The sequence below is a fragment of the Ischnura elegans genome, chromosome 3 (assembly GCF_921293095.1).
Source record: "Ischnura elegans chromosome 3, ioIscEleg1.1, whole genome shotgun sequence".
In the NCBI taxonomy this organism is placed as follows: domain Eukaryota; kingdom Metazoa; phylum Arthropoda; class Insecta; order Odonata; family Coenagrionidae; genus Ischnura; species Ischnura elegans.
In genome coordinates, this window is record NC_060248.1 from 15,050,061 (window position 1) to 15,075,186 (window position 25,126).

Consider the following 25,126-nt stretch of genomic DNA (forward strand, 5'->3'; position numbering starts at 1 on the left):
ATCCATTGAGTTTAAGAGGAAGGAGTATTAAATTTTTAACCGGTGGTACAGATTACCTACCAAGGTTTAGTGCAGTTGTTCACCACTAGTAGCGCTCAAACACTTATACCGCATCGGCCTGGGTTGCTTACTTTTGCTCGTAAATACCATGGCTAGGCTTATTGTGGGATGATCTATATTCCCAACTATCCAAATCAACCTTCGAATTAAAGCATTGCGTGAGAAAACGATCTTCTTATAATATATACAAACTTTTCTCGCATAAACTATGCATTGCTGACGGCAGCGCTGTTTGTTGGCGTTCTGAAGAACCTGTAATCAATCCGCGGAAAAGCACAGAAATCATATCACGTTTACGGGCTCGATCCTATCTACACACATTCTGCTTCCGTTACGTTCTTTTGTCATTTCGTTACTCGGCATTTTGAGGGAGGAGGACAGCGAACTTATTTAAGTAGTATAGTGCTTGTGCTCAAGTCAACTCTTTTGGATGCTTGTAAACAACTGGTCTTGAGTTAAATCCTAGGACTAATCAGTTAGTATTGTGCCTTTACTTATGTCTTAGTATACGCATATTATCACCTCAGCAGTGTCAAGTAGTCAAGCCACGAATGACTAATGTTGGTGTTTAACAACTAGCCAGCGTCATAACAAAGACTCTTCTCTTTAAAGGCTTTTGTGTATTTTGTACATGTTATCATTGCATTTCATTATCAGTAAAATGCACAATGTACTAGTACGTTACAGGAGTTGTAGTATTAATATATCTCTCTAAGTTCCCAATAGGTGTGTTAGAAGCGTTTATTTTACTTAAGTTATTGTGCAATTTTATTTTAGATTCCAAGATGCCGTTGGAAAATCTAGAGGAACAAGGGCTGGAGAAAAATCCAAATCTCCAGATAGCCCAAATGAAGTTTCTGCTGACGCTACCTCAATATAAAAATGACAAGAGTACTCTTGACGCCCTCATGAATGCAATACGGACCGATAATATGGCACCTTTCTATGAAGAGGTGGTCGCTGATCTAGGGTGGGCGTGTGATGCGGAACTGTTGGAGTCCATGAAGGAAGCCAACAAGAAGAAGTTGGAGGAATTGGAAGATGCTATTCTGGACGCAGAGAAGAATTTAGGAGATGTGGAAGTCAGAGATGCATATTTGGCTAAAGCTGAGTACTTGTGCCGCATTGGAGATAAGAGTAAATGCCTCACTGCATTTAATAAGACTTACGATAAAACTGTGTCTTTGGGGCACCGGTTGGATATTGTTTTCCACAAAATACGTATTGGGCTCTTTTATTTGGATCATGATCTCATTACTAAGAGTATTAATCAGGCCAAGAAGCTAATCGAGGAAGGCGGTGATTGGGATCGCAGAAATCGCCTTAAAGTGTACCAAGGCACATACTCTCTTGCAATTAGGGATTTCAAAGGTGCAGCCAATTTTTTCTTAGATACTATATCAACATTCACTTCTTATGAATTAATGGACTATACGAAGTTTGTCAAGTACACAGTGTATGTCAGCATGATCTCTTTGCCGAGGAATGAACTTAGAGACAAAATTATCAAAGGGTCAGAGATTTTGGAGGTTCTGCATTCCAATCCAGATGTGAAAAATTACTTGTTTTCTTTGTACAACTGTCAATATTCTGAATTTTTTAAGAACTTAGTGGCAGTTGAAAACTTTTTTAAAACAGATTATCTCCTCAGCCCTCATTATCGATATTATGTCAGGGAAATGAGAATCATGGCCTATTCACAACTCTTGGAATCTTATAGGAGCTTAACTTTGCAGTATATGGCTACAGCCTTTGGTGTCAGTGTTGATTTCATGGACCAAGAGTTGTCTAGATTCATTGCTGCTGGTCGACTTCATTGCAAAGTTGATAAGGTTGGAGGTGTTGTGGAAACTAATCGACCTGATGCCAAGAATTCTCAATATCAGTCTACCATTAAGCAAGGGGATATACTACTAAACAGAGTTCAAAAACTGTCTAGAGTCATAAACATTTGAATGTTGTACTTCTCTCCGTGTATCTTTGGTCCCAATTAATGTGCCCACTTGTTTTGTCATGGTTTCTGTTCTCCTTTCTGATCTCTAGTTTTGTGAATATATAGAAAACCTCCTTTTTTAGCTTTTGCATCATGCACAATTGCATAGTTTTCATAGAATACTAACAGTAGCCAATTTTTCAGAGCTGTTGAAGAACTGTAATTATACCTCTCAAGTAATATATTTCACAAATAAAAAATCACATGTTTGGGAAGTATCTATTATCCATTATTATTCCATGCTGCCTTTAGATTCTAAGTTAAAAATGCTCTCTTTCGGGGTCTTTTATCTCAATGGACATGTTTCAAACTAATGGAAAAGCTAGCCCGGTATGTACTTCTTCCAGTTTTGGTGTTGAAGATTGAACTGCCCAATTTTGCCTTGACTTAGATCTATTTTGGGCAACAACTACAAATACATTCGAATATGTACCATCTGGTTACACTCATTGTTACTTTATTTTAGCATGGATTGCTATCGAGCCCTACTGAAAGAAGAAAGTGAGGTTGATATCTCAACTGTGTATTGAGGAGTAACTGAATATTAATGATGTTGGGAAAGACCCATTTGGCTATGATGGTCAAGGCAAGTTCCCAAGTTTTTTTTAAACTCCTCTTTAAGGTGTATGTTTGAAGGGTTGTTTGGATTTTATGGAGACAGTACCGTTCCTGCTAATACTAGAAGCGAGTCAAGCATGGGTAACCAGCCTAATCCAGTGAAAGTGGTGTGGATGACTATTTGTGGTCAAAAGGAGGTGAGATAGAGCAATGATTTGGGTGATGACCTGTTTAGATTTGGAAGGGACATATATTCTTGTGTCTTTGCCTTTACAGAAAGTATTCTATTGATAAGAGTCTGGGCGTAGGTAGTGGTCAATACGTATACTTTTAATGTAAGTAAGAAAAGATTGGAGCAATAGCGACTGATTATTAGGTGATGTTTACAAAATTTATATATGGTTCAGATTGAACAAATAAAGGGTGTCGACTTTTCTGCAGTGCAGCCCTTGGATTGTGGATTCATGAGGAAGAGTTCTAGACAATAATGAGAATGCTGGTGGGATGGATGAAGAGGAATGAGGCAATGCCAAAGGTGGGTGAGGAGGGGAGATATATGGAGGAGACAAAAGGTGTGGTGTGAGGCTGGGTGATTTGTGAAATGTATTGTGTAAAGCTGCCTTAATGGTTTTAATTGTTGAAGTACGTATTCTATTTTATAAAGGTGGACTTACATGGAGAAATTTGAAAATCACCACTCCCTAATTAGACTTCCCTCTGCAATTCACAGAAAGGCTTACTCTCTTTCATTCTATCTAAATCATATTCGATTCCTCCCCCCTCTCAGTTCATCTAACGTTCTAACCTCCACCAGGGTTTTTAACATATTCTCCTTGTTTGCTATTCACTCCATCCAGACTATATATGTATTATCTCCAGAAGTTTCGTCTCCCACCAGTGTCAATCTCTTGTTATAAATGGCTAGGCTCGTCTTCTCTTTTGTCCTCATTACCTCAACAGCATCAGAGGTTGGCTTTCCTGAAACCAAATTGATCATCACTTAAATAATTCCCATTTCAATGCCAAAAATCTATATTTTGAGATAATTCTCACCTCTCTCCCTTTCCATTTGTATGAAGTTCAACTGTATTGGGTGAGATATGTTTGAGCAACCTAATGAATCATTTAAATATTTTTTCTAGTGTCCACTCCTTTATAATGTCGAAGGTTACTTATTACATGTTATGATGCATAGCATCATCAAATGGTTGAGTGAGTGAGTTGAGGTGAAGCTTGGTAGCCTTCATAATATTCATATCCCAGAGAAAGGGGGCGGAGGTATAATATGGGGGTAGGCAGGGTTGTAATGGCAATGACAGCCAAAACAGGTTCCAGGTAAAGAGGAGAAATCACAATAAATGATTTCCTCTCCTAGCACAAACATTGTGATTTCTCTTGATGAAATCTTCTCGGGTTCTTAGCCAGGTTAATTCTTTCGTATAAGTCGACGTTTCGAGAGACGACTGGTCTCCCATCTTCAAGGCCGTGTTACTCTATTGAAGTCCAATTTCACTCTCAAAAGAAAGAATTAACCTGGCTGGGAACCCGATAAGATTTCATCAAGAGAAATCACAATGTTTGTGCTAGGAGAGGAAAGAGGTGGGAGAAACTAGGGAGAATGCTGTCACATATGAAAGATGTTGAGCATTCAAATTCTACAAAATTAAATACATAGCTTGTTCTTTGTCTTCTTTCTTCATCCCACTTCCCTGAGGTGTCAGAACTGCTTCCTGTATCTCCTCACTCAAGAATCTTCAAATGGAAGAGGCATTGGCACTGCTGTTGAGTTGGATATTTGGCTGAAAATTATTTAGGAGTTTTATTTGAAAAGCAATTTTTTGTTCCTCTCCCTAGTGTGGAAATTCCTCCAAGTTTGCCTTGTATACTCTGTGACACATGTATTACATCATGGTATTCTAATCTTATATTCTTATCATTTTGAGCTGGAATGTTTTTAATAAATTTTGTAACCAGAGACTTGAATGTTATTGACAATTGAGATATCATATCCATTGCTGAAGGTAAATACTGCATGATGTTTATCTTGCCATTGAAATTCTCTGCTTATATATTTTTTGCTTTGTCATCATGGCATTAAAGGCAATGAATTGGTGAGCCCTTGTTTCCCATGAGTAGAAAGATATGATTTGATCTTTAGTATTCTACATGTAGGTTACACTTTCATCATCTAGGCTTTGTATGGCAAAATATTGATAAAAATTAGGAGAAGCGATGGTCCTGGGATGAAACCCTGCTCCTGATTTAATTTAACTACATGTAGTATAGTACTACAAGTATAACTGCAGTTATACTTTCTGCTGTTCTAGACCTGTATATATATATATACAATGTTTGGAAAAACAAGATGCACGTAGCACGCAATATAAATATAAAGTGTTAAGTCAATATCAATAAATATAGAAACAGAAAAAAAGAAACACGGGAAATTAACTTGAAGCTTTCAAAGCACTACTGACTTCTTTCTCAACTTGAGTAAGAATGGGGAGGAAAGGAGTGTATTGGACAAGGGAAAAGAGGTGTATGGGGAGAGGGGGTTAGGAATAGACGTTGGGATGCGACGTTCAAACCCGGAAAGCTATTGGCTGGAAAGTGCCAAATGCACGCCAATTCGAGGGTGTGGAGATTGAGGGTGGAGTCTGTGGGAGGGAGGGAGGCAATAATGGATACTTTGTAGCATTGATTGAAGACGGAGTCGTGTGACAGACAATGTGTAGGAACTGGTAGAGAGGAGTGGGGAGACGATGGACAACAGGAGGTGCGATGATTGTTAATTCTGGGATTAAGGGGGGTAGTGCATTGGCCGACATAGAAAGCGGGGCAGAAATTACAATGAAGGAGGTAAATGATGTTGGTGGAAGTACAAGTAGTGGAGGGGAAAATCGGTAGGCATTTAAGCTTGGGGAGAAAAGAGGCAGGGGGTGGGGAGAATATCTTGCAGGTTTTACACCTGGGACAATTGCAAAGTGAGGGTGTGGAAGTGGTGACTGACTGCGACTTTTGAAGAGGGTGGGTGGCTTTAAATATGGTATTTAAATTCGGTGGTCTCTTAAATGTGATCCGGGGAGTGGAGGGAAAAATCTGAGAGGTGGACTTGTGTTTAGAAAGAATGGGGTACAACTCCTTTAATATGTTCTGTAGATCGTGAGCACCAGGAAAGTATGTAGCAGTAGGTAGTGAGCAGAGAAGGAGAGCAATATTTGTCCGAGCGGGGTTTATTGGAAATACGAGGCCTTTTTTCTAATTTTATTTATCAAAAGTTTTTCGGGGTAGCCGTGGTGAAGAAGAGGTGTGAAGTTTGGAGAGGAACTTTTGAAGGTCTTCAGGATTATTACAAATACTGTGTCCCCAGACAGAGAGGGAATAAGGGATGGAACGTTTGGTGTGTGGTGGATGGCAACTGCTGTAGTGGAGGTATTGCTGTTTGTTTGTAGCTTTGATGTAAACCGATGTTTTGAATTTTTTGTTATCAGAAAGGTATATGTCCACATCTAAGAAAGTGATATTGGTTTTGGAGATGGACCCCTGGCATCCTGCGCAGCTAGGAATTGAGTCTAGGAGGGGTGTCTAGTGCAACTAATACAGGGGAGTTTTGGGGTAAAGAATACCTCCCAGGGTAAGCGGGAAGTGCAGGAGCCCTCCCCCAGAATTTTTTTAAGATAAATGGTTCAAACTGATGAGTTTAATGGCTTACTGAGGGATATTTTATTAATCCTTACACTACTCTATAATTACTGTGGTGTTGCATCTTTAAATCTTCGAGATTGTGAACGTACGCCCCAGACATAGGGAACTGCGATCATCTGTCATTAGCTGGTTGAGGGAAAGACTCCACAAACAAGAATAATCAGCACTCAAAGAAACAATTGTCACAAAATTACGAGTTATTTTCAATCAATATCTATTAGAAGTAGAAATATTCAAAATCAGAATTATTACAGAAAACAATGATGATAACTAATTATCTCATAGGAAACATTACCAAGAACTACAAGTACAAGCAGTATGATTTTGCAGAAATCACCCATCTCAGCCGAGCAATCTATCCACCGCAAGTGCCGAAGCAAGAGATCAGAGTTTGCTGACCTCCGAAACGTGCCAGGGTGGAGGGGAGGGAATTTGCAAAGGAGTGGAGGGGTAATAGGGCGATGTTCAAGTTAGCTGCATCGATGTAAATCTGCCGGTAGGCACCCCTGTTGACTGGCACCACTGCAAAACGTCCGTCATCCAAGCCGGGGTTGGGTAGAACCGCATACCACCGGATTTTCTAAAAAATGCCACAGTGTAATAATCAATTGAAGTAAAATGGATCAAACTTAAAAGTTTCTCTGAGCTCTGGGGGGAGGGGGGGTTTAATCCTCCAAAACCCCCCTCCCCTTTGCCACTGCTGGACGCTATACTTATGTGGATTCATAGGAACCATGTGCATTTTTTATTCAGAGCTTTTAAAATAACTCATTACATTACTCAGAGGAAGCAGGCAGCACGGATATAGGCCTGTAGTTAGCTGCGCCATTCAGAGAGCCCTTCTTTTCATCATTTGGTACTGCCAAATTTGGATTGGGGTGATGGCCAGAGCATATTTATAAGTTGAATAACGAAGTGAACATACTCTTTCGAAATTATACAACATTTTCACCAACAATAAGTTATACTGGCTCGGCGGAATGGTAACAAAATAGCAAAACCCTGATGAATTCAGAACTTATCCCCTTTGATGAGAAAAACTTGTTCACTTAAGCATCTTCCATGACTTAAGTACAACAGACATTAAAGACATATCTTATTATATTACAACCAAGAACTCTGATAACCCAAGAGTTATTCACCCTAATACAAAAATACACAATCCCAATCATTTTTCATTAAATTTTGAAAGTTTTTACTCAAAGAGAACTTAAAGATAAGCTTAAACTTGCTAAACCTTTTCACAATATTCCTAAACCTTTGTTAATATAATGGCATGAGTATCTGATACCTCCCTCTCTCCCAGTGAATTTTCCAAGTGCACCCGTTTCTTAATGATATTTTCCATGGTTGCGTTGCTCCTGCTATCATTATTCGTTTATATTCTTCATTTTTCTACACCTACAGATGACGGTTGGTGCAAATTGGTAGAGAGTCATATGCTGACATCTATAGCATAAGATGCGCATTGGAATATCAACTATGGTCGGACATAGACGACGTAACCTCTATGGTCATGGAAAACAATAACAAATGAAGCACTGCTGCGGTGTATTTGTTGCAGATGATTGGTTGTCAAAATTTGTAGTTCCGTCGGCTGTAATCCAGGAAGGTTGGATCGTGCATTTCTATATTCACGTATATATTATGTTGTGATTAGGTTTTAAAAGCACTTTTTCTTGAGTTAAATTGGTAAAAGAACTGGCAAGTGACTCACGGTATCGTGAGGATGGGTTGTTTTTTGTTATCAACCGCGCCTTCTACATCCCCAAGAATCAATTTTAGGCCTTCGTTATTATGATATGGATAACAGGCTCGCTTAAAAGTATCGATAAAAAATCTAGGAGACTAAAATCAGCATGTTGGTAGCATCCCCAATGGCGAACGATAGAAAGGATTTCTTCACCAAGACCGTGCAACATCTAGCAAGATCCCTGGCGGCAATCAATCCGACGCCTTGGGATAAGGTATACTGTGTTGGTTCTTCTCAAAGGGAAATGCTTATTTGTCAGAGTCGTATGAATGTTCCTAATGAAGCTTCTCAATTAGGTGGCGACGTTGTTTGCACTCTGCCCTCAAGAAACTCCACAGGGGATATTTCGTCTTAATCAACGAAATCAGGATGCAGTCATTGCCCTTGGGCTTTATTTCCTCGAATCTGGACTGCAGCACAAAGAAAAAATATTTCCTTACCTACTGAAACTGCTTCGAGGTTTAGCTAAAGCTATTTGGCTGGACGAAATTCCACTGTCACCCTATGAAAGTAGGTGGTTTTCAATATTCTCCTACCATTAATTGTCACGCAGAGGCGGTTTCGTCTTTCAGTTAAGGGAATTAGTGTTTTATGTTAGTTAATATAATTAACTTACTTTCTCAGGAATACCTGTCGCTGAAAGGTTTAGCTTTTGTCTAAATACATTACTGGCTGACATAGCTAGCAAATGTGACACTCTGAAGGATGAGATCATTTCAGCTCAAGTTGATTTCCTAGGAGTCCTCACGAATATATGTCATGCGTACAAGGATCAAACAACCCCTCGCGGATCCACTGCAAAGCGTAAGTGTTCAACGAAATACACAGTGTTTGCAGTACAATTGTTAATTATTAGTTGAATTTAGTATTTATTTTTTAGCCAATCCTTTCAGATCAGTTTTTGAGAGCATTTGTGGGACACCCGATTATACGTGCAATGTTAATTTTACATATGAGGTCAATTTATCTGATCTGGGTAGCAATTCTCTCTTTCAATCTCATTTCCCCTTGACAATTGCAACCAACTCCGCACAAAGCTGTTGTCTCTCGGCCAACTCTAGCTCCCTGTAACAACACAACAATCTGATTCTCATCCATGTGACCAGTTGAGAAACGAGTTCACTGGCTCACTAATGCAATCAGGCACACCTAAGTTGTTGTCTTCCTTTGGCTCTTCTTCAAAGAGTGTTTACATGTGCCATAAGGGTTAAAATTCATGAGTTCTATTGAAATGTGTCAAAATTTTTCTCCAGAGGCTCTCTCTTCCATCATGTCCTGTTTTATTTTCTTTATTCACAATGATGAGTAAACCAACAAGCCATTAAAATCAAATTAAAATCCATAGAAGTAAATAAATGAGCATATAAGTAAATAAAGGTGTAACTAAAATATATATTGGAAGTGATAATGTATTGGTTATCAAAATGCAGTAGTATCATTTTGGCATGTGTCAGTTGTACTCCTTATTAGCAATTGAATTAACTGAAAGGTTTTGAATGGTATGACACTGGTATTTCTTTCTGCCTCTTAGCATGCACTACAGAAACAGACATAAAATTGAAGCAAGGGCCATATAGCAAGTTCAATCTGAGCAACATGAAATCAATAGCATTACATTAAGCACATGCAATGAGCACAGCACTTCCTAAAAAATTTCTGATTATGACTGAGCCAATTAATGATTCGCCTTAGGAAATTAATGTTAACTACATGCCACCTGTTGACAGTAGGTGAAACTGTTTGTGGCTGTATTTCACATAATTCATGCATTTTAATTTAACTTCATATCTTATGAATTAATTTTATGTTGTTTTGTTTCCTAAATTTTGATTATATTGTGTGACCTCGATGTAAAAATGGGAGACGCAATGGATTTTAGGGCAGCAATAGACCTCTGGACAAAATTTTAATTTGCCTTCAAATATGTTCTAAAAAATCAATAAGGATAAATATATACGTAAAACGTTTATTATATGTAATAATTTTCCATGGAATGTTTTTTAATCGCAAGAAAAGGAAGCTTTTTTCATCAGCAGACACTCCCACCTCAATACGTATTTCCATTGGCTGACGGAAATATGACGTCAGCTCATGCAACCATGCGGCGGTCCCATGAAATTCATGGGGGTTCGGCGTATTTGCAAGGTCTTCAGCACGGATCGGCACTTCGTTAGCGTTTCTCTTTGCGAAGTGTACATATTATCGCCGTGACGTGCTTTTCCGAAGAGTGAAAAAGTTACTAGGGATATTATTTTGCTTCTGTGGGCATCATGGATCCTGGTTTCGATAAGGGAGACGCGAGAAACTTGCCTAAAATTTCAATTGCCTCAATGTTTACATTCATAAGTAGAAATAGTAACTACATAAATTCTGAGACCCGGGGAGTGAAGATGGCTAGGTGAGTATATCGCCACGATTGGAAATTGATTTTCTTAGGGTATTAGTTGATGTTAACGTTTCTAAATCCTTTTTTCACATAGAGTCGGACGAGAAGAATACGGCGATGATGCTATAGGTTACGTGCAAGTTAAGCGTGATAAAAATTAATGCAACGTCCGTGCTCGTATTCGTAGGTTCGATTGAAGGCCTATGTTGTTGAAGCCCGTCTTTTGGAGGAGAGCGGCGAAAGCGAAGTTGTGACTCTTTCGTGTAAGGATTGCATAGCCAGTTTGGGTACGGAAGACTTTACTCTTAAGTGGTATTGTATCTTTTTTATTTGGCATTTTAAGGTAAACAAATTTTCCCGTTATTTATTTGTGTAGAACAACCTGATGAAATTTTTAAGCGGTGAAATCTCCGATTTAATAGACCTAACAATTAGTATTTCCTGAAGTGTGGAAAATAAAATATGGAACTTCTTCGAAGTAGCCCACTTGCTCAAAATTTCATAATCGGATAAACAATATCCCCTTTTTCTGTTGCTGTTCCTTACATTCTTTACCTGCAGCAAAAATATAGGAGATAAAACTATCCGCTTATTATTATTACATTTGTTACCTATCAAAGAGCTATAGGGTTCTACGGCACTTATTAATTTGGTTTTGAAATCATATATTCGAGTTACTCTGACATTGTGAACTCCAGTCTTTCCCTAGTTTCAAGAGAGAATTACTTCAGTTAATGATATTAGAGTTTTCTTTGTAAGTACCAATAAATCAAGAAACTGAAATTCGTCGGCACTTTTACATCCGAACAGTTCGTCGTTCACCGTCTTGGGGGACCGTGTGAAAATACTTATTTGAGGCATTTCCACTAGTATTACTGCACATAGGCACAATGCAGTACTTATAGCTGCGCTTCGACAAATCGACGAAATACGTACGACAACAAAAACGGCGTAATATCCACAATATCACTAATTATTTACCTCCTCTACAGTAATGCGCACGAACGCGAACAACACTATTGCATGAGCTGACGTCATTCAAGATGGCAGTGGTGCGAATTACGTTCTTCTTGCATGGCAAGTGACAGCTATTTTAAATGCTCGAAATAAAAAAATGCAAGATTATACGGCCAAAGTGTTATACCACTTAGGTTAATATTTACACGTACTTTTCAGAAAGGTCTTTACCTTGATAGGTGTCCAGAGGTCTATTTGGAATTTCATGAGGTAAAAATATCAACAGTATACGACAGTGTTTAAATCAACTGTACAAAGTGTTGAAAACTAAAGGGCATGTGCCGAGTTCACCAGAGTCACGCTGTCCTTTATTGTCCTTGGAGTGATGCTGGGGAGTGAGGCATTGGAGACATTTTCATTGTGTTCTTCTATTGTTTATTCCTATGTGGTCTCTTGTATGTTTCTGCTTTCACCGCCTGTCTTTGGCAATGACCCAAACAGAGTATTATTTGACTAATCATCCTTAAAACTCCCCTTTTTCTTCAAGCTAACTTATCTATTGTGCTGGGGCACAGTGTGTATCAGGGTGGGCCAAAAAAATGACTATTTTTGGGATCAAATTTGTAGGAAAGAGTCCTACGTATATCAGGGTCTCAGATCCCAAATATGTGCAAATTGTGATTCATTCACTTCATCAATTCATTTCCAGCTATTGAATATTTTGTGGTATTGTTTGATGCTGTCCGTCAACTGGGTGGAATGTTTTATCAAAATATTTAAATGTTATACATCACATTATCTACAAGTCTGGCCATGATTAATTAGTAACTGCTATGAACTGTATTTAAAAATTTACAGTCACACATTTATTTAAGTCACACAAACTACCAAAATGTGTCAAAATTTCAACAAAAGAATTCAAATCAAAGAATGAAAGATATTTGTGGGTATATAAAACCAAGAATTCCTCTCAAACCATCTTGAAGTTTTCCTAAGTGGTTTGAAAAAACATCCAAAGCTGAATACGTGCTTTAACTACGGTAGTCAATTACAATCCTTTAAACATTTTTAAGAGCATGAAATTATGGGCATATATTTCTATATTAAATATTTTCAAATTTAAGGATCAATGAGATATTGAAAAAGGCCCACTTGCTGTCTGGCATATGTGAAACATTCCTAATTTATCATAAATTTGATTTGCAAAAGGCAAAATGTTAGATGATACCTTATGCAGTCAGACATTTTGATTGGTGTGCCAGTTGCCTACACTAGAATTTTGTTGATCATTCTCACTCATTGTAAAACTTTCAAACTTCGTAAATTTATTGCTGAAAGTTATACAGTTCATCATTGTTTATTGCCGAAATGGGCTTATTTGCTGTGACTTCTTCTTAATAGGCATTTTTCTCCAAATTTGGCCCTAATGTTTTGCTCAAATTTAAACTTAAGGCGGCAGTGTATAAAGACCATTTTACACGGTACACGGAATTGCACAGTCTGACGTAAGTGCGAAGGCGCAATCAAAATTGCGTCGTGTAAAGCAGTGAATTGCTAGAACACATGCGAGAATGCGTGGATGCAAGATGGCAAAATAGCCCATGTTCTAATTTCGTTCATGCATTCGCGCAATTCCACGCCATTTTAGAAATTAATGCAGCTCTAACCTGCGCAATTCCGTGTACCGTGTAAAACGGCCTTAACATGCCCCTTCCAACCAATTTTTAGATAAATTCACCCACAGCAAAAAAGTTTTTCTTTTTTATATTTGGATCCTTTTCTTTTGAGTGAATGCAGAGAAGTCTGTTGATATAAAAATTTCTTATTTATAACATTTGGTCATAATGACTGCTGTTGCCTGGTATGGAATGTCACACCATATCATTTTTTGGCTGTCATGCTCTGGTGTTATGATGGTTTTGCCCTGGACCACTATCAAATTTTTGCAGGTATCATGTTCACCAAGCAATTTGAAATCCTCATGGTCAGTGGAGTAGGGCTTGATGAAACGTAAGGCATGTCAAAGCCACTGAATGGGGTGGATTTTATATGTAAAAGAAACAGATGGAATGCATTACTATGTCTCTCCCTTTGAAAATATTGCCACCCATCTGTTTCAAGCTTGCAGCCTTCTTGCATTGGTATGACTTCATAATTTCTTTTAGTTAGAGGCATGATGTGAGGGAGACTGCCGTGACTGACTTGAGGGGATTTTCAATAGTGCTCTTTCTTTCTGCCACTCTTTGCTTGTTCACTATCGCTGAAGAATAGGCACTATTATTCTGTGAATTCATTAACTTACCGTGAATAATGTCCAAATGGAAATAAATTTTTTGGGAAGAGAGAAAACTTCGAGATGAAGATGTTGTAAACTTTTTAAATATTTGTGATGGAGATGAGAACTAAGGATCTTGCAAAATGAACAAATGTAGCAGTACTTCAACACATTTTCTGAAATGTATATTCATTCATACCGAAACGACATGAAGATAAAATAAGCATTTTGGTCATTATGACTGAAGCAACAGTGAACATGTTAATATCATCACATATGCGACGATATCATGCTACGATGGAATCTGGTCTACCATTGCCCACATAGGGATGGTTTCACAAGCCTAGACTTCGCTGCTCAGAGTTGAGGAGAGACTTTCGGAAAATACGTACGCCCCATGCCCAAGTCCCCTATTCACTTTAAATGGTCCTTAGACTGAAATTTGTGTTCTGGAAGTGGTAGAATATTAAATGTCAAATAGTGAGGGTGGAAATTTAGAAATTTTTCTTGTCATCTTTGTTATCTTTCTTGATGTACTAATCCCACATGGAATTTGCTTTTTAGTCTATCCTAATTGCTGAGGATATTTCATTTTTCCTTTGTCTTTTGTAAAATACTTCTGCACCTTGGTTTGACTGTTCAGGCTTAGAGCAAATTTAAACTTGATTGTTTCTGGCTTTACTTTGTGAAAATCCATTCTTAATAATGAAACGTTATTGTACTTTTCCACACGATTTAATTATTTAGAGCAAATTGTTATTCCTGGCAAAGGTTTTGTCAGAATGTTTGCCTCCAAGTTTCACAATTTTGAGATTAAACAATTAGATTGCCTTTTAATTTTTACTCAAGCTAAGGTTAAGTGCAGTATTCATGGTCAAAATGACATTAAAATCTTAATCAACCTACAACTGTAAAACCTCCAATTAAAGAAGTCAAAGGGACTAGAAAAATTGCGACTCTGTTGTTGGGGATTGGGTTTGTGTGCAAGGGAGATTTGCAGGTTGCCTTGTTGCAGGATGAAAAAAAAAGTGTTCACGTAGAGTGAAGAGGTGAGTGGCAAAGTAGCATCTACTGTGGGGCATTTTGGACTCATATTTGGGCCATTTTTAATGGGACAAGAAAATCTGGCAGCAACTACAAATGAGGCCCGTCTTCATTCAGCATAAATCCTTTTTGATCAATTCACTGACTGATCAATACAGATTTCCTACCGCTTCCAGGAGAGCTGCAATTTTGCAAGGGGGTGGGAAACCAATATCAGTCGTTATTAGGCAGATTGCAAAACCCCCGTTTTTCTGCACCCCTCCACTTGTTCAAAATGGTGGAGACTATGGTACTTTCTTAGATGCCTCTGGTCGGCGTTCTCCCACACCTAATGTAGTTGGGGATCCTAACCCATGTGAATTATTAGGACAGGGGAAGGATTGGTGCTTTGGATAGTATGATTAATTTTCATTCACCCCTGAAATCAAGAGAAAATAGTCTTTGAGCCTGAACTTTGACAGGCTACCCAAACATCCAGTGGGTATTTGCCACCCAGGTGACAAAATTATGGACATTTTTTTCTGATTAACCCTAGGAAGACTGAAAAAAAATTATCGCGTAGTAGCCTGACTGGGTCCAATGGACCCTGAAACATTTTCCTTCAATATTACCGGTTTATGATGAATTTAGGCTGAGTTAAGTGTTTGTTTTTATCTTATTTACTTCCTCAACATATTTCTTCACGTCTTTATTGCTGTTAAATAATTTTGTTGGAAGCTAGACTAGAGTTGTATACTTTGTTATAGGGAGCTTTATATAACTATTGAGGTTTGTTACAGAAGGTTTCTCTCTCTGCATAAAGTGCGGGAAGATTTTTTACAGCGGGTATGTCTTTGTTATTCGGAGATTTTTGTTATATTTATGTTGCTATATGGAAGTTCTTTTTAAAGGGGTTTTACTGTATGCATTAATTTTTTTCATTTAGACAATATAGTATATGTTGTTGTTGAATGAAATATGTACTGTGAGGTGTGCTGATTGGCTGTATAATATCTTTGTGTTTCAGTCACATTATGCAAGTCCACGGTGCCCATTCTAATTGGTCTCGCCCGATCCATGGGGCGGTTTTGTACGAGTGACCCTCCGCTACTCTGCCGATTGTTTCCAAGGCCAGCACCACCAGCACCATCCACACCGGACACTCCTAAACTTGGAAAAAAATCTAGCTTTTCAAACTTCAGGTACTTTAAATTTCTGTGTATACTATCACTTTAGACACAAAGTGTAACCCTACACTGTCAGTGACTTGGTTTATGGACATCATAAGATGAGAAAGTTTAGAATTAGTTTTCTTGAATTTTGCCAGGGGGGGATTCATGTGTTTTGTTTGCCATGGATTAGGAGTAAAGAAGTGGTGGTAATGACCAGCCTTTATTCCCACATGTTCAATCAAATCAAGAGATAGCAGTTCTAGAAACATGAAACTTTTTTTATGTGTACAATTTTACTCTGATTTGAACGAGTTAGTAGTTCTTGGTGTAAATTAATTTTCCTCATTCTTAATGTGTGCACAGAGGAGTAATTAAGGTGTTGTGGCCATGCTTTTGTGACGCTGAGATCTGTTGTGAGATCCAGTGGTTAGTTGAAATTGGGAACATCCTTAAATAATGATATTTTTGAACATAACTATCATGGAATAATTAAAAGTAAAGAAAGATAAATGTTTTCACATAAATTGACTTTTTGGATTTGAAATAAATTGTAGGAATTCATAATGCTGAAACTTTTTTTCTCTTTGAAATTGATGTTATCTAATCTATAATAGTGTATTAGTACTATTTTATCTGGCTATATAAAGTTGTGTCTAAACTGTTACTCATAACTAAAACATTAATTTATTGATTCGTTTAAAATTGTATGACTAGATAATGCTAATGCCTATTTCTAATTAATAATACTGTATTTCTCCGAATATAGTCCCCCCCCCCTAATTTTGAGGTTTCAGTTTTGGTAAAAGTAAAATAAATGCGTTTGAATATTGTCCCCCCCCTTTACTTTTACCATGGGCATTTTTGAAAAAAAAGGGGGGGATTATATTCAGGCATATACAGTTATATGTATTGCATTCATATAATATCATTTTATGCCCATATTTTTTTATCATTGCTCCTATTTAAAATTTTAGAGTTTGTAGCACTGGCTGGGATGATTTAGAAAGTCTCAGAAACATTTTTGTGATATTTTCTAGAGTAAGTTTCATAGTATACTAAGCTGTGAAAAATATTAATGTTTTGTTTTGTGAAGATAATTATTTCCTACATAGATATGTATTTATATTTTTGATTGTGCCGCAACAAAAGAAATAGCAGTGCTTACATAGACAATTTCTAAATGATAAGGCATTAGTACATTTTATTTTGAAACCAAGAGTAAATCTTAAGTTTTTGATAAGATTATCACAGCCTTTTAAAAATATTATTGGGAATACTAGTTATGAATAACTCAAGGAGTGCTCTAAATGAATGCTTTTATTTTATTTTTCCAGGCCAATCATACCACGCTCTCTGTCTGGCAATTTTCCAACTTTGGAGAAGATGGGTACCAACTCGTCAGATTCATCTGTTATTGACACATTGTAAGTATGGAAACATTCTGTGAATCATATAGTAACCTGTAATCCTCTGTTTTTTCATTTGTTTTGTATTTTTTCCTCTAAGCTACTTGCTATCACTAAAAGCATAAAATTGACAAGAATCTCAATTTTTTCCCCTTTTCCTAATGTGTTGTGTAATGTCTTTGTGGAATACATGTGTTTGGAAACTTGTGCACTTATAGTGGGATCTCTTGAGACCTCATTATGATGTTGACAAGACACTTTTTGGCTCAACTAAGGGTCAGACATTGCCAAAATACATTGAGTGGACAGTAGATAATGCCTTTTAACATTCTGGTCCTGATAAGGTTCATTTGACTTGAATTCAACTTCAGACCAATCCCCTATTGTTTAATGGTCATATTTTCATTGTTCAATCAAGGTAAAGATGTCAGCAATTGCTAAAATTTCATGAGCTCTCAATTCTCAATCGGTCAATAGGGTGGTTTCCTATTATTTTTTTATTGCTTTAATCGAAAGATTATTACTCCTGGAGTACGTATTTCACGCTTTTAGATTTTTAAATGACAACATCTATTTTTCGCGATTAAATGAAAAGTGAAAATTTTCTAGCGCGCGAAAACGCGACGCTTAAGTATGAATGCCGGGAAATATCTCCGTACGTCGTGTTTCTGGTTCACCCTCCCGCCCGGTGAGGTGACCTTGAGGCAAGGCTTAGCGCTGATACGTCGCAGGATGCTAGCGGATAGCTGAGTACCTTGCTGGATGGTAGCGCTTGGCTTAAAAAAGGTTTATTAATACCTTATCAAACGAAGAAAACTTTCCGAACTTAGCCAGTTTTAATAGGTGATTATTAAGACATATTTCCCTGAGCTCTGTGCCTCATGCATGCATTGGTAACCTCAGACGATGTATAACTCCTATCCTCTCGTGTAGAAACTAGGTCCCTTTGACGTCATGGGGAGTGGAATCGCATGGGTGCCAATCTGGCCTTTTTCAAATGAGGATAAAATTTGACCCTTACCATTCGTCTAAACCGGTATTTCAAAAACCAAATAATTTGTGTATTATTAATACACTAATGGTGGGTAACGAATCCCAATCAATGCCTTTCGTTTTCTTTGATGAAGGAAACTACCCTATTTGGCCCGGTGACGTCAGTTAGTGGTCATTGACCCAGAGGATTCTTGATTGGCTCTTGCTATCATTGCTTGGCATTATTGAATATTCATAATGTATTTTCTATGCTTAAGCAATTTGTATTTTATTGCTAAAATATACTTGAGAAAGTGTTTTGTAATTTTAAAAATGTATTTGAAATCACAAGACACACTTTATACCAGTTTTGATTGTGCTCCCAGTGCTGCCGGTAAGGCTTCTTCTACCGGTCAAATATTTATGTGTCAAAGGCTTCAAATCTATTGTTCTTATGATGCGACCATCAAATAAATTAGCAGTATGCCATTGGTATTGTACTTCCTCTGATGGTGATTCTAGTGAAATTCAAAGTGGAAATCACGCAGTGGGCTGTGTTTTGGTCAACTACAAGCATGGCAGATTTTACTTTCTAACAATAAAGCTGGTTGACGCACAGGGGTCAGAGCAGCTCCTTGTTGTGGGGGTGGATAAGCTTATGAGTTATGTCTCCAATGAATGCAGTGTTGGCCATCTACTGTCCTCTTTCCTCTTGTTGTTCCTGTGTTGTTTTGGCAAGCTATCCCTAGTCTTAGGGAAAAGTTCAGGTGGAATGCATACTATCTATCTAAAATATCATAATGCCTACAGTGTAGTAATTTATGTGATTGGCTGGTTTCATTATGTCTTTCCACATGAGTGTGATGAGGGTGCATTAGTTTTTGTTGGACGCATCATGAAAAGGCAGTGGTTGTAATTGCATGACTCACCATCTTTGCAGGAGTAGTGATGCGAAGCCTCCGACAGCCCGTCAACAGTCCCTTCCCAGTGATCCAACGTTGTATTTTTTCCACCACTACGGCTCATGCTTCAACCAATTCCCACACATGAGGTTCTCTGAGTCTCCCGAGAAGAAAATCACCCAGCAATACTCCATCACTCACCTACAGGTACAAGTTCTATTATAATGACTTTACCTTTTGTTTTCTCTCTCTCTGATACTTCTATTGTGATTCATCAGTTTTTGAGCACAGGCTTAGAATTGTAGTGATGTGCTTATTCAGATGCTAATTAATGAATTGCTTTCAATGCAGCCTTATTAATTGTGAAAAGTGCCCTCTTACACCCCTCCTGGTGGAAAATGCCTCTGAATTGGTGTATAGGTATATATTTATTTTGATGTACACCCATGCCTCGTATAGCGCAAGGGATGCGTTCCTTGGGGTCTTTGCGCTATACGAATTTGCGTTATACGAGAGCGTTTTAACATTGAGAAGATAGGGAAGCGTTCCTGGTAGCATGGGTGTTGGGTATCAAATTTCCTCTTTACCATATATATTCCCATAAATAGCCTTTTAATACCTTATTTATATAAATTATATAGTTATATAATAAAATATCTTTAAAGATAGTAGGCATGCATTTAAAGACTTTTTATTCACGTTAAAAAAAAATTCATACGTGATTTTGAAATTCCCTCCTATCGTGCGGGTGGGCTAACATCTGCTATCTCAGGGGTTCGTAATGCATTGCTGGAAGTTGACTATTTTTCAAACCAGTCTAAAAACAATTATCGTGTCACCAAGGTCCTTTTGTCGCTCATCGAAATGACAGACAAATGCTACTTTGAATGCCATTTCATAGCTAGCAGAGTTTATGAAGGATAAATCATTTTAATTTGAAGTCCTCCGAGGCATTAGCAGCTATGTGAAACAGTCATTAAGTGCCTTAAAACCTGACCCAGGTTTTCCTTCCCTGAAAATGAATGAACGAAAATGCATTCTTTTCCAAAACAATATCGTCTCGTCAACACTAAAAACTAGTTGAGGGGGAAAGGAGCCACTTTCAGTCACAGGTTGGAGTTCATCAGAAAATGTTGCGGTGACTGCACTGGGTGCTTTCCATTCATCGACACACGTCAACACAAGTCGACTTGCGTTGCGGTTTTCGTGTTCCATTCTATGTGTGTCGCCGACTGTTGTGACACAAGTCAACAAACGATAACGCGCAGGAATAGGAGAGTTATAAACAGTTACCGCGAGTCGACACAAGTCGACGCGTGAGTCGCATGAATGGAAAGCACCCACTATCAACACTTGCAGATTCACCTGATGTCGCCGCACTGAAAATCCCTGCTAGTCGTTTAAAATTCTGGAACCACCAGAGCTTTCACTAAATGTCTCGAAGCGATTACCACCCTTGTCAGTTTTGTACAGTGGGTGGGTTTTATACAGTTACACAATGAACTTTCCATATGTGTTGACCGCTTGGTTGAAGTTGGTGTGGCTGAGGTCACTGATGTTTTAACTTCGTCTTTATTCAGAATAAGTCATCGTGAGTTTAAACTTCCGTGCAATATCGCTTTGACGCTCTCCATTTTTCAAGCAATTGACCTCTTTCAATTTCTCTTCTAGGTTTATGGTTTTCTTGATAACTTCTTGATTTTTCTACACGCATTCCTATTTTTTGCCATTTTCTCTTGGTTTTTACTCTGTATGGCTCTATCGAAATCACCTTTACTGCTGAACTGTATTCCTGAGACGCAGAGGGCCTACGACTGCTGGGAGAGAATGAAGCAATGCCATTGTGTTTGAGACTATAGTGGACCCTTTTCTGTGTTGATGCTATTCATACACAACTCGGCCACTGCTCCATTTCTCCCCCCATGAATACCGATGACCTTGAATGCCTTAGGCCCTCTACCTGGAAGTCAATAGCCTGATAACCTATGACGGCAAAAATTACATCTCAAGCTGTATTGCTTAAAAAAAACTCATTTCCACTAGCTCCACGCTTAATTAATGATCTAAATTAACTATTGTCATTCTGTCAAGGAGATAAATTACTTCGGTAGGCTGGCTATCTGGACCCAATGACGAGTAATACTTTTGGCCATTGCACAGCAATGGGTTTCAATTAATATATAAACAAAAAAGAAGATTTGAGGCAAGAAATACTATTGGTATGCGTAAAAAGATATTAATTTCGTGTGTACTTAGCGCAAGTTCACGTTTTATCATGAGAGCATTAAAGTTTTTAGATTAGGCAACACTGCGTTGCGATGTTTACCAGAGGAACAAATTTGTGCTATATCGAAATTGCACTATACAAGGCATGGGTGTAAATGATGCATTTTCCATGAATGACCAAATGCTTGTTGCAGAGTTGTTACTCTTTTGAGACCGAAAATCAGTGATACTGGGATTGAAACAAGAGAGTCAAGGTTAAATAATGGAATGAGCCCATCATTAAATTTTGACATTATTTTTCTACGTCTTGAGATTTTAATTTCATCTTTTGATTTCTGACGAAATGTGGAGCTATGGTCATTTCCGCCAAAATAATTTTTCCCTTATTGAATATGTTAAATTTGTAAAATGCCTCAAATTTTTGTCAGCCTGTATTTTTGGTGTAGTGGACAACCGAATTCAAATTTAGCTGAAACTTGTAATCAGTGCAAAGAACTATTGCATGGTCAAATCTATTGTATAAAAACTCGTGTCACAGTTTTTTGTGTCCAAGCTCCTCCAAAACGGCTGGACTGATTCATATGAAATTTGATGTGTATGTTCAGTAGGACTAAGAATATGTTGTAAACTATCTTTCATTCTTCTTCAGGGCCCTGAGTCATTTCCACAAGCAACACATGTTAAGTTCGTTTTTAATGCCTGCAGACCTTTTTTCTTTGCATATTTAAATAATCAAATGTGTCTCAACTAAATGGTCACATTTAGTTGAGACACATACCATTGGAAAGAAAAATTAATGCACATTTTTATTCTTGCAATCAATGTTCGTTTTCCATGTGATTTACGGTGAAATTTGAAAAACATGACATAAAAAATGCTGAAATTTTAGCGTTTTTTTGCTTACTGTCGTCCCTTGACGACCATCAGTATTGTTTATGCCGTTTGAAATCTCTTTCTATTACCATAAATTTTGAGTAGCATGCTCCAAGGAGATGTATTACTACCATGAATCCCTTTTATTCTGACAGATATACCAATTGATTACAAACGGGTTCAATTTCCAATTAGATTGGCATTCGCAATGACAAGTCTCAAGGCCAAACAATGTCTTTTTGTGATCCTGAGGCACACCATGTTCTTCATGCGGACAATTGTATGTGGCATGTTCATGTGTGGGTAAACAATCCAGCTTGTTTGTTTTGACTAAAGATAGATTTACTGAAAATATCGTACACTCCATGGAACTAAGAGGCTGATAATGTTTTTTTTTTAATAGTCATAATTTGTATTAGAGATTTCATTTGAAATTTATTGATTATAAGCAGCCCACCTAGTGTTGCTCGGGAGGTATAGTACTCAGAGAAGTCGGAAACTTTGAATTCATGGTCACATGGCAGGATTTTTTAGGTAAAAGGACAAAGCAGGTCTGATGATGGTATAATATATAACAGCAAACAATGATTTCTGTATATCGTGCATGGGATGAACTTACGCATACACCAGAAAAAAAGTTTTGCACCAAGAGTATTAATAGGTAAGAGTAGAATCCTTTTAATAATGTTTTACCCGACTGTATCAAGGGTTTTGTTTACCCAGCTGGATTAGCAACCACAGAAGTTGCATGATGTGACGTAACTAATGGTTATTGAAATTAGGACACAAAGGATGCGTCGGACAAAACCAAAAGTAGCACTACGTGATTTGGGAGCATGAGATCCACCTACAAACTAACTTTGGTAACTATAAACAGGCAACCTTTTTTATATATATAAAAGATAATAAAAGTGCAATGAATTAAAAAAAAATGAATGTTTACTGTTTTGTGCAGGTCAACATCGTTCACATCATCTTCCTCCTTCAGTCATGTACTACGTCCCCACATGCTTACAATAAGTTAGTTAATTTTTATTTGACCACCCAAATATTTACTAGAAATAATGTATACGGCAAAACAACGTTTGCTGGGTCAGCTAGTGTTGTATAAAAGTTTGTTTAATTGCTACGCATTGATGCTTTATTTAGCATATTGTTGTCATTATTCAAAAATCTCACTTAGAATGATTCTTTGGTGTATTTGAATGTGTTTTCTTTGTGCATTTCAGAGCATACTTTCAGTAGCAAAGAAGATACTGACCAAGGACATGCTTACATTTCTGAATGAACAAGCTGCTGAGGTGTACGTGTCTGGGCAGATAAATACATTCCCGTACCAATCCTTTAGTGAAACATTAAACCTCGTTATGGTCACACTGCTCAGAGAGTTACTTCAGCATCAGAATGGTATGTTACTGAAATTAATTTTTCAAAACGTATTGTAGAAATCCCATGCTTATTGCTTTGATGTGTGTCTTTTTCTCCCTGTGCATGTTACTGTACTGTTATATTCTACTTCTTCTGTGCAGCCAGTAGCTTCCAAGGTTATATTTTACTTCATTAATGTCTTATTCAAGTAATTAGGTATGCAATTGAGTTATATTTCCTGGTGAATTGTGGGAAAAATACCGCTTACCAGACTAGTTTTTCAAGTTAACACATTCTTCTTTTTGATCAGCATGGTTGAATTTAAATCATATTTTTTCTCTTTAAAGATGTAATAGCCTTGTCTACTGCCATATTTGGTAGAGCCTACTGTCGTGATGATGCTGGCATTTAATAGTGAAATGTTGGCAGAGGAGTATTATAAGTTTCGTTTGAAGTTGTTCAGAACATAACATTCGGCATCCGCCACATGGAAGATGCTAGTACGTATTTGAGACTGTTCCAAAACCTGCACTCCCTTAATGTTTTCAATAAGGTGCCTCTCTAAATTTCTCAGTCTAATACAAATACCTCTGTTGGAACTGGTGTATTTTACATACATTTTCAGGAAATTATAGTCAATGGTCCAAAATTTACTCAGTGCTAAGATGCATATCCGTTATTTCTACTTCTTAATGCTGAAATTCAATTGTCAGTTATACAGTGTAGAAGCCAGTGCACCGCAACACTCAGGAGAAAATATGCCTGGATGCCTGCGCATACAAATTATTTATTTGGCACCAAGGTATTTTTTTCATGCTTGCGAGATTGAAAATTTTTGACCATTAACTGCCTTAAATCTTGTGCCTATTGATAGAAATATGCAGTATGTATTACAATATTTTCTAAAAATTTCAGAATATATGTTGAATTAGTCTCGGAAAGTGTGTTTAGTTCTAACCTATATAATTTGAAGTCAATTTTTTTAGGTCCTGTTGATTTCAAATGAACAAGGTTGTACTATATAAAATCCTTGACACTCAAGTAACATATTTTCTACTCATAATTTTTGGCCAGATTTTAGCTTGCATTACAATTTGAAAAAAAATCTGATAAAATGAAGGAAACTTTTAGCTAAATGCTCTTGAATCAGTGGCAAATAAATACATATGTTAGAAGCAATTTCTGAATCTGAAGTTCAAAAATATCAGAACAATAGATTTTATCCCTTAGGCAGTTTTTGGTGAATGCTGTAGGATGGGCTCTGGTTTGGTTTAGCATCCTGGAGGGACGAAACCCGTAGGCTTCTTGATCTTCAACGTACAACTCATTTGTCCTGTCAATATTTCTGGGGAGAAGATTCGTACAGCTGCATTAAATGTGCCGGGAATTCTGAAATAAATGTCAAGTGGGGTGGAGAACATAGTGTGAAAAATGCTTGGCAGTGATGAACTCGACACAGTGGTGAAGGCATAGATATGGATTGATCTCAGAAGAGAT

General features: G+C 37.6%; 2 protein-coding genes across 6 annotated transcripts in view; both read left to right on the forward strand.

Moving 5' to 3' along the window:
• Positions 1 to 385: 385 nt before the first annotated feature.
• LOC124155477 (26S proteasome non-ATPase regulatory subunit 6) lies at positions 386 to 2,271 on the forward strand. Of its 2 annotated transcripts, none has more exons than XM_046529316.1 (2): positions 386 to 535; positions 838 to 2,271. In XM_046529316.1, exon 2 carries the CDS (start codon positions 846 to 848, stop codon positions 2,013 to 2,015), a length of 1,170 nt encoding a protein of 389 aa, XP_046385272.1. In that variant the 5' UTR covers positions 386 to 535; positions 838 to 845; the 3' UTR covers positions 2,016 to 2,271. The 2 variants fall into 2 exon arrangements, with proteins under 2 accessions (XP_046385272.1, XP_046385273.1); XM_046529317.1 differs by lacking the exon at positions 386 to 535 and adding an exon at positions 652 to 736.
• Positions 2,272 to 7,871: 5,600 nt separating this feature from the next.
• Positions 7,872 to 25,126, forward strand: part of LOC124155481 (phosphatidylinositol 4-kinase alpha) — a 69,153-nt gene continuing 51,898 nt past the window's right edge. For 3 of the 4 annotated variants that reach the window (XM_046529323.1, XM_046529322.1, XM_046529324.1), the window contains exons 1-7: positions 7,873 to 8,283; positions 8,366 to 8,579; positions 8,694 to 8,873; positions 15,738 to 15,912; positions 17,217 to 17,306; positions 19,201 to 19,369; positions 23,491 to 23,668. In XM_046529323.1, coding sequence (XP_046385279.1) covers positions 8,176 to 8,283; positions 8,366 to 8,579; positions 8,694 to 8,873; positions 15,738 to 15,912; positions 17,217 to 17,306; positions 19,201 to 19,369; positions 23,491 to 23,668 — 1,114 coding nt within the window. In that variant the 5' untranslated portion in view covers positions 7,873 to 8,175. Of the gene's footprint in view, positions 8,284 to 8,365; positions 8,580 to 8,693; positions 8,874 to 15,737; positions 15,913 to 17,216; positions 17,307 to 19,200; positions 19,370 to 23,490; positions 23,669 to 25,126 lie in introns of all 4 variants that reach the window. The other variant, XM_046529321.1, reaches the window with a different exon arrangement.

Excerpts from the sequence above, each read along its gene's own strand:
- LOC124155477 (XM_046529316.1), top strand. The coding sequence starts at position 846 with ATGCCGTTGGAAAATCTAGAGGAACAAGGGCTGGAGAAAAATCCAAAT.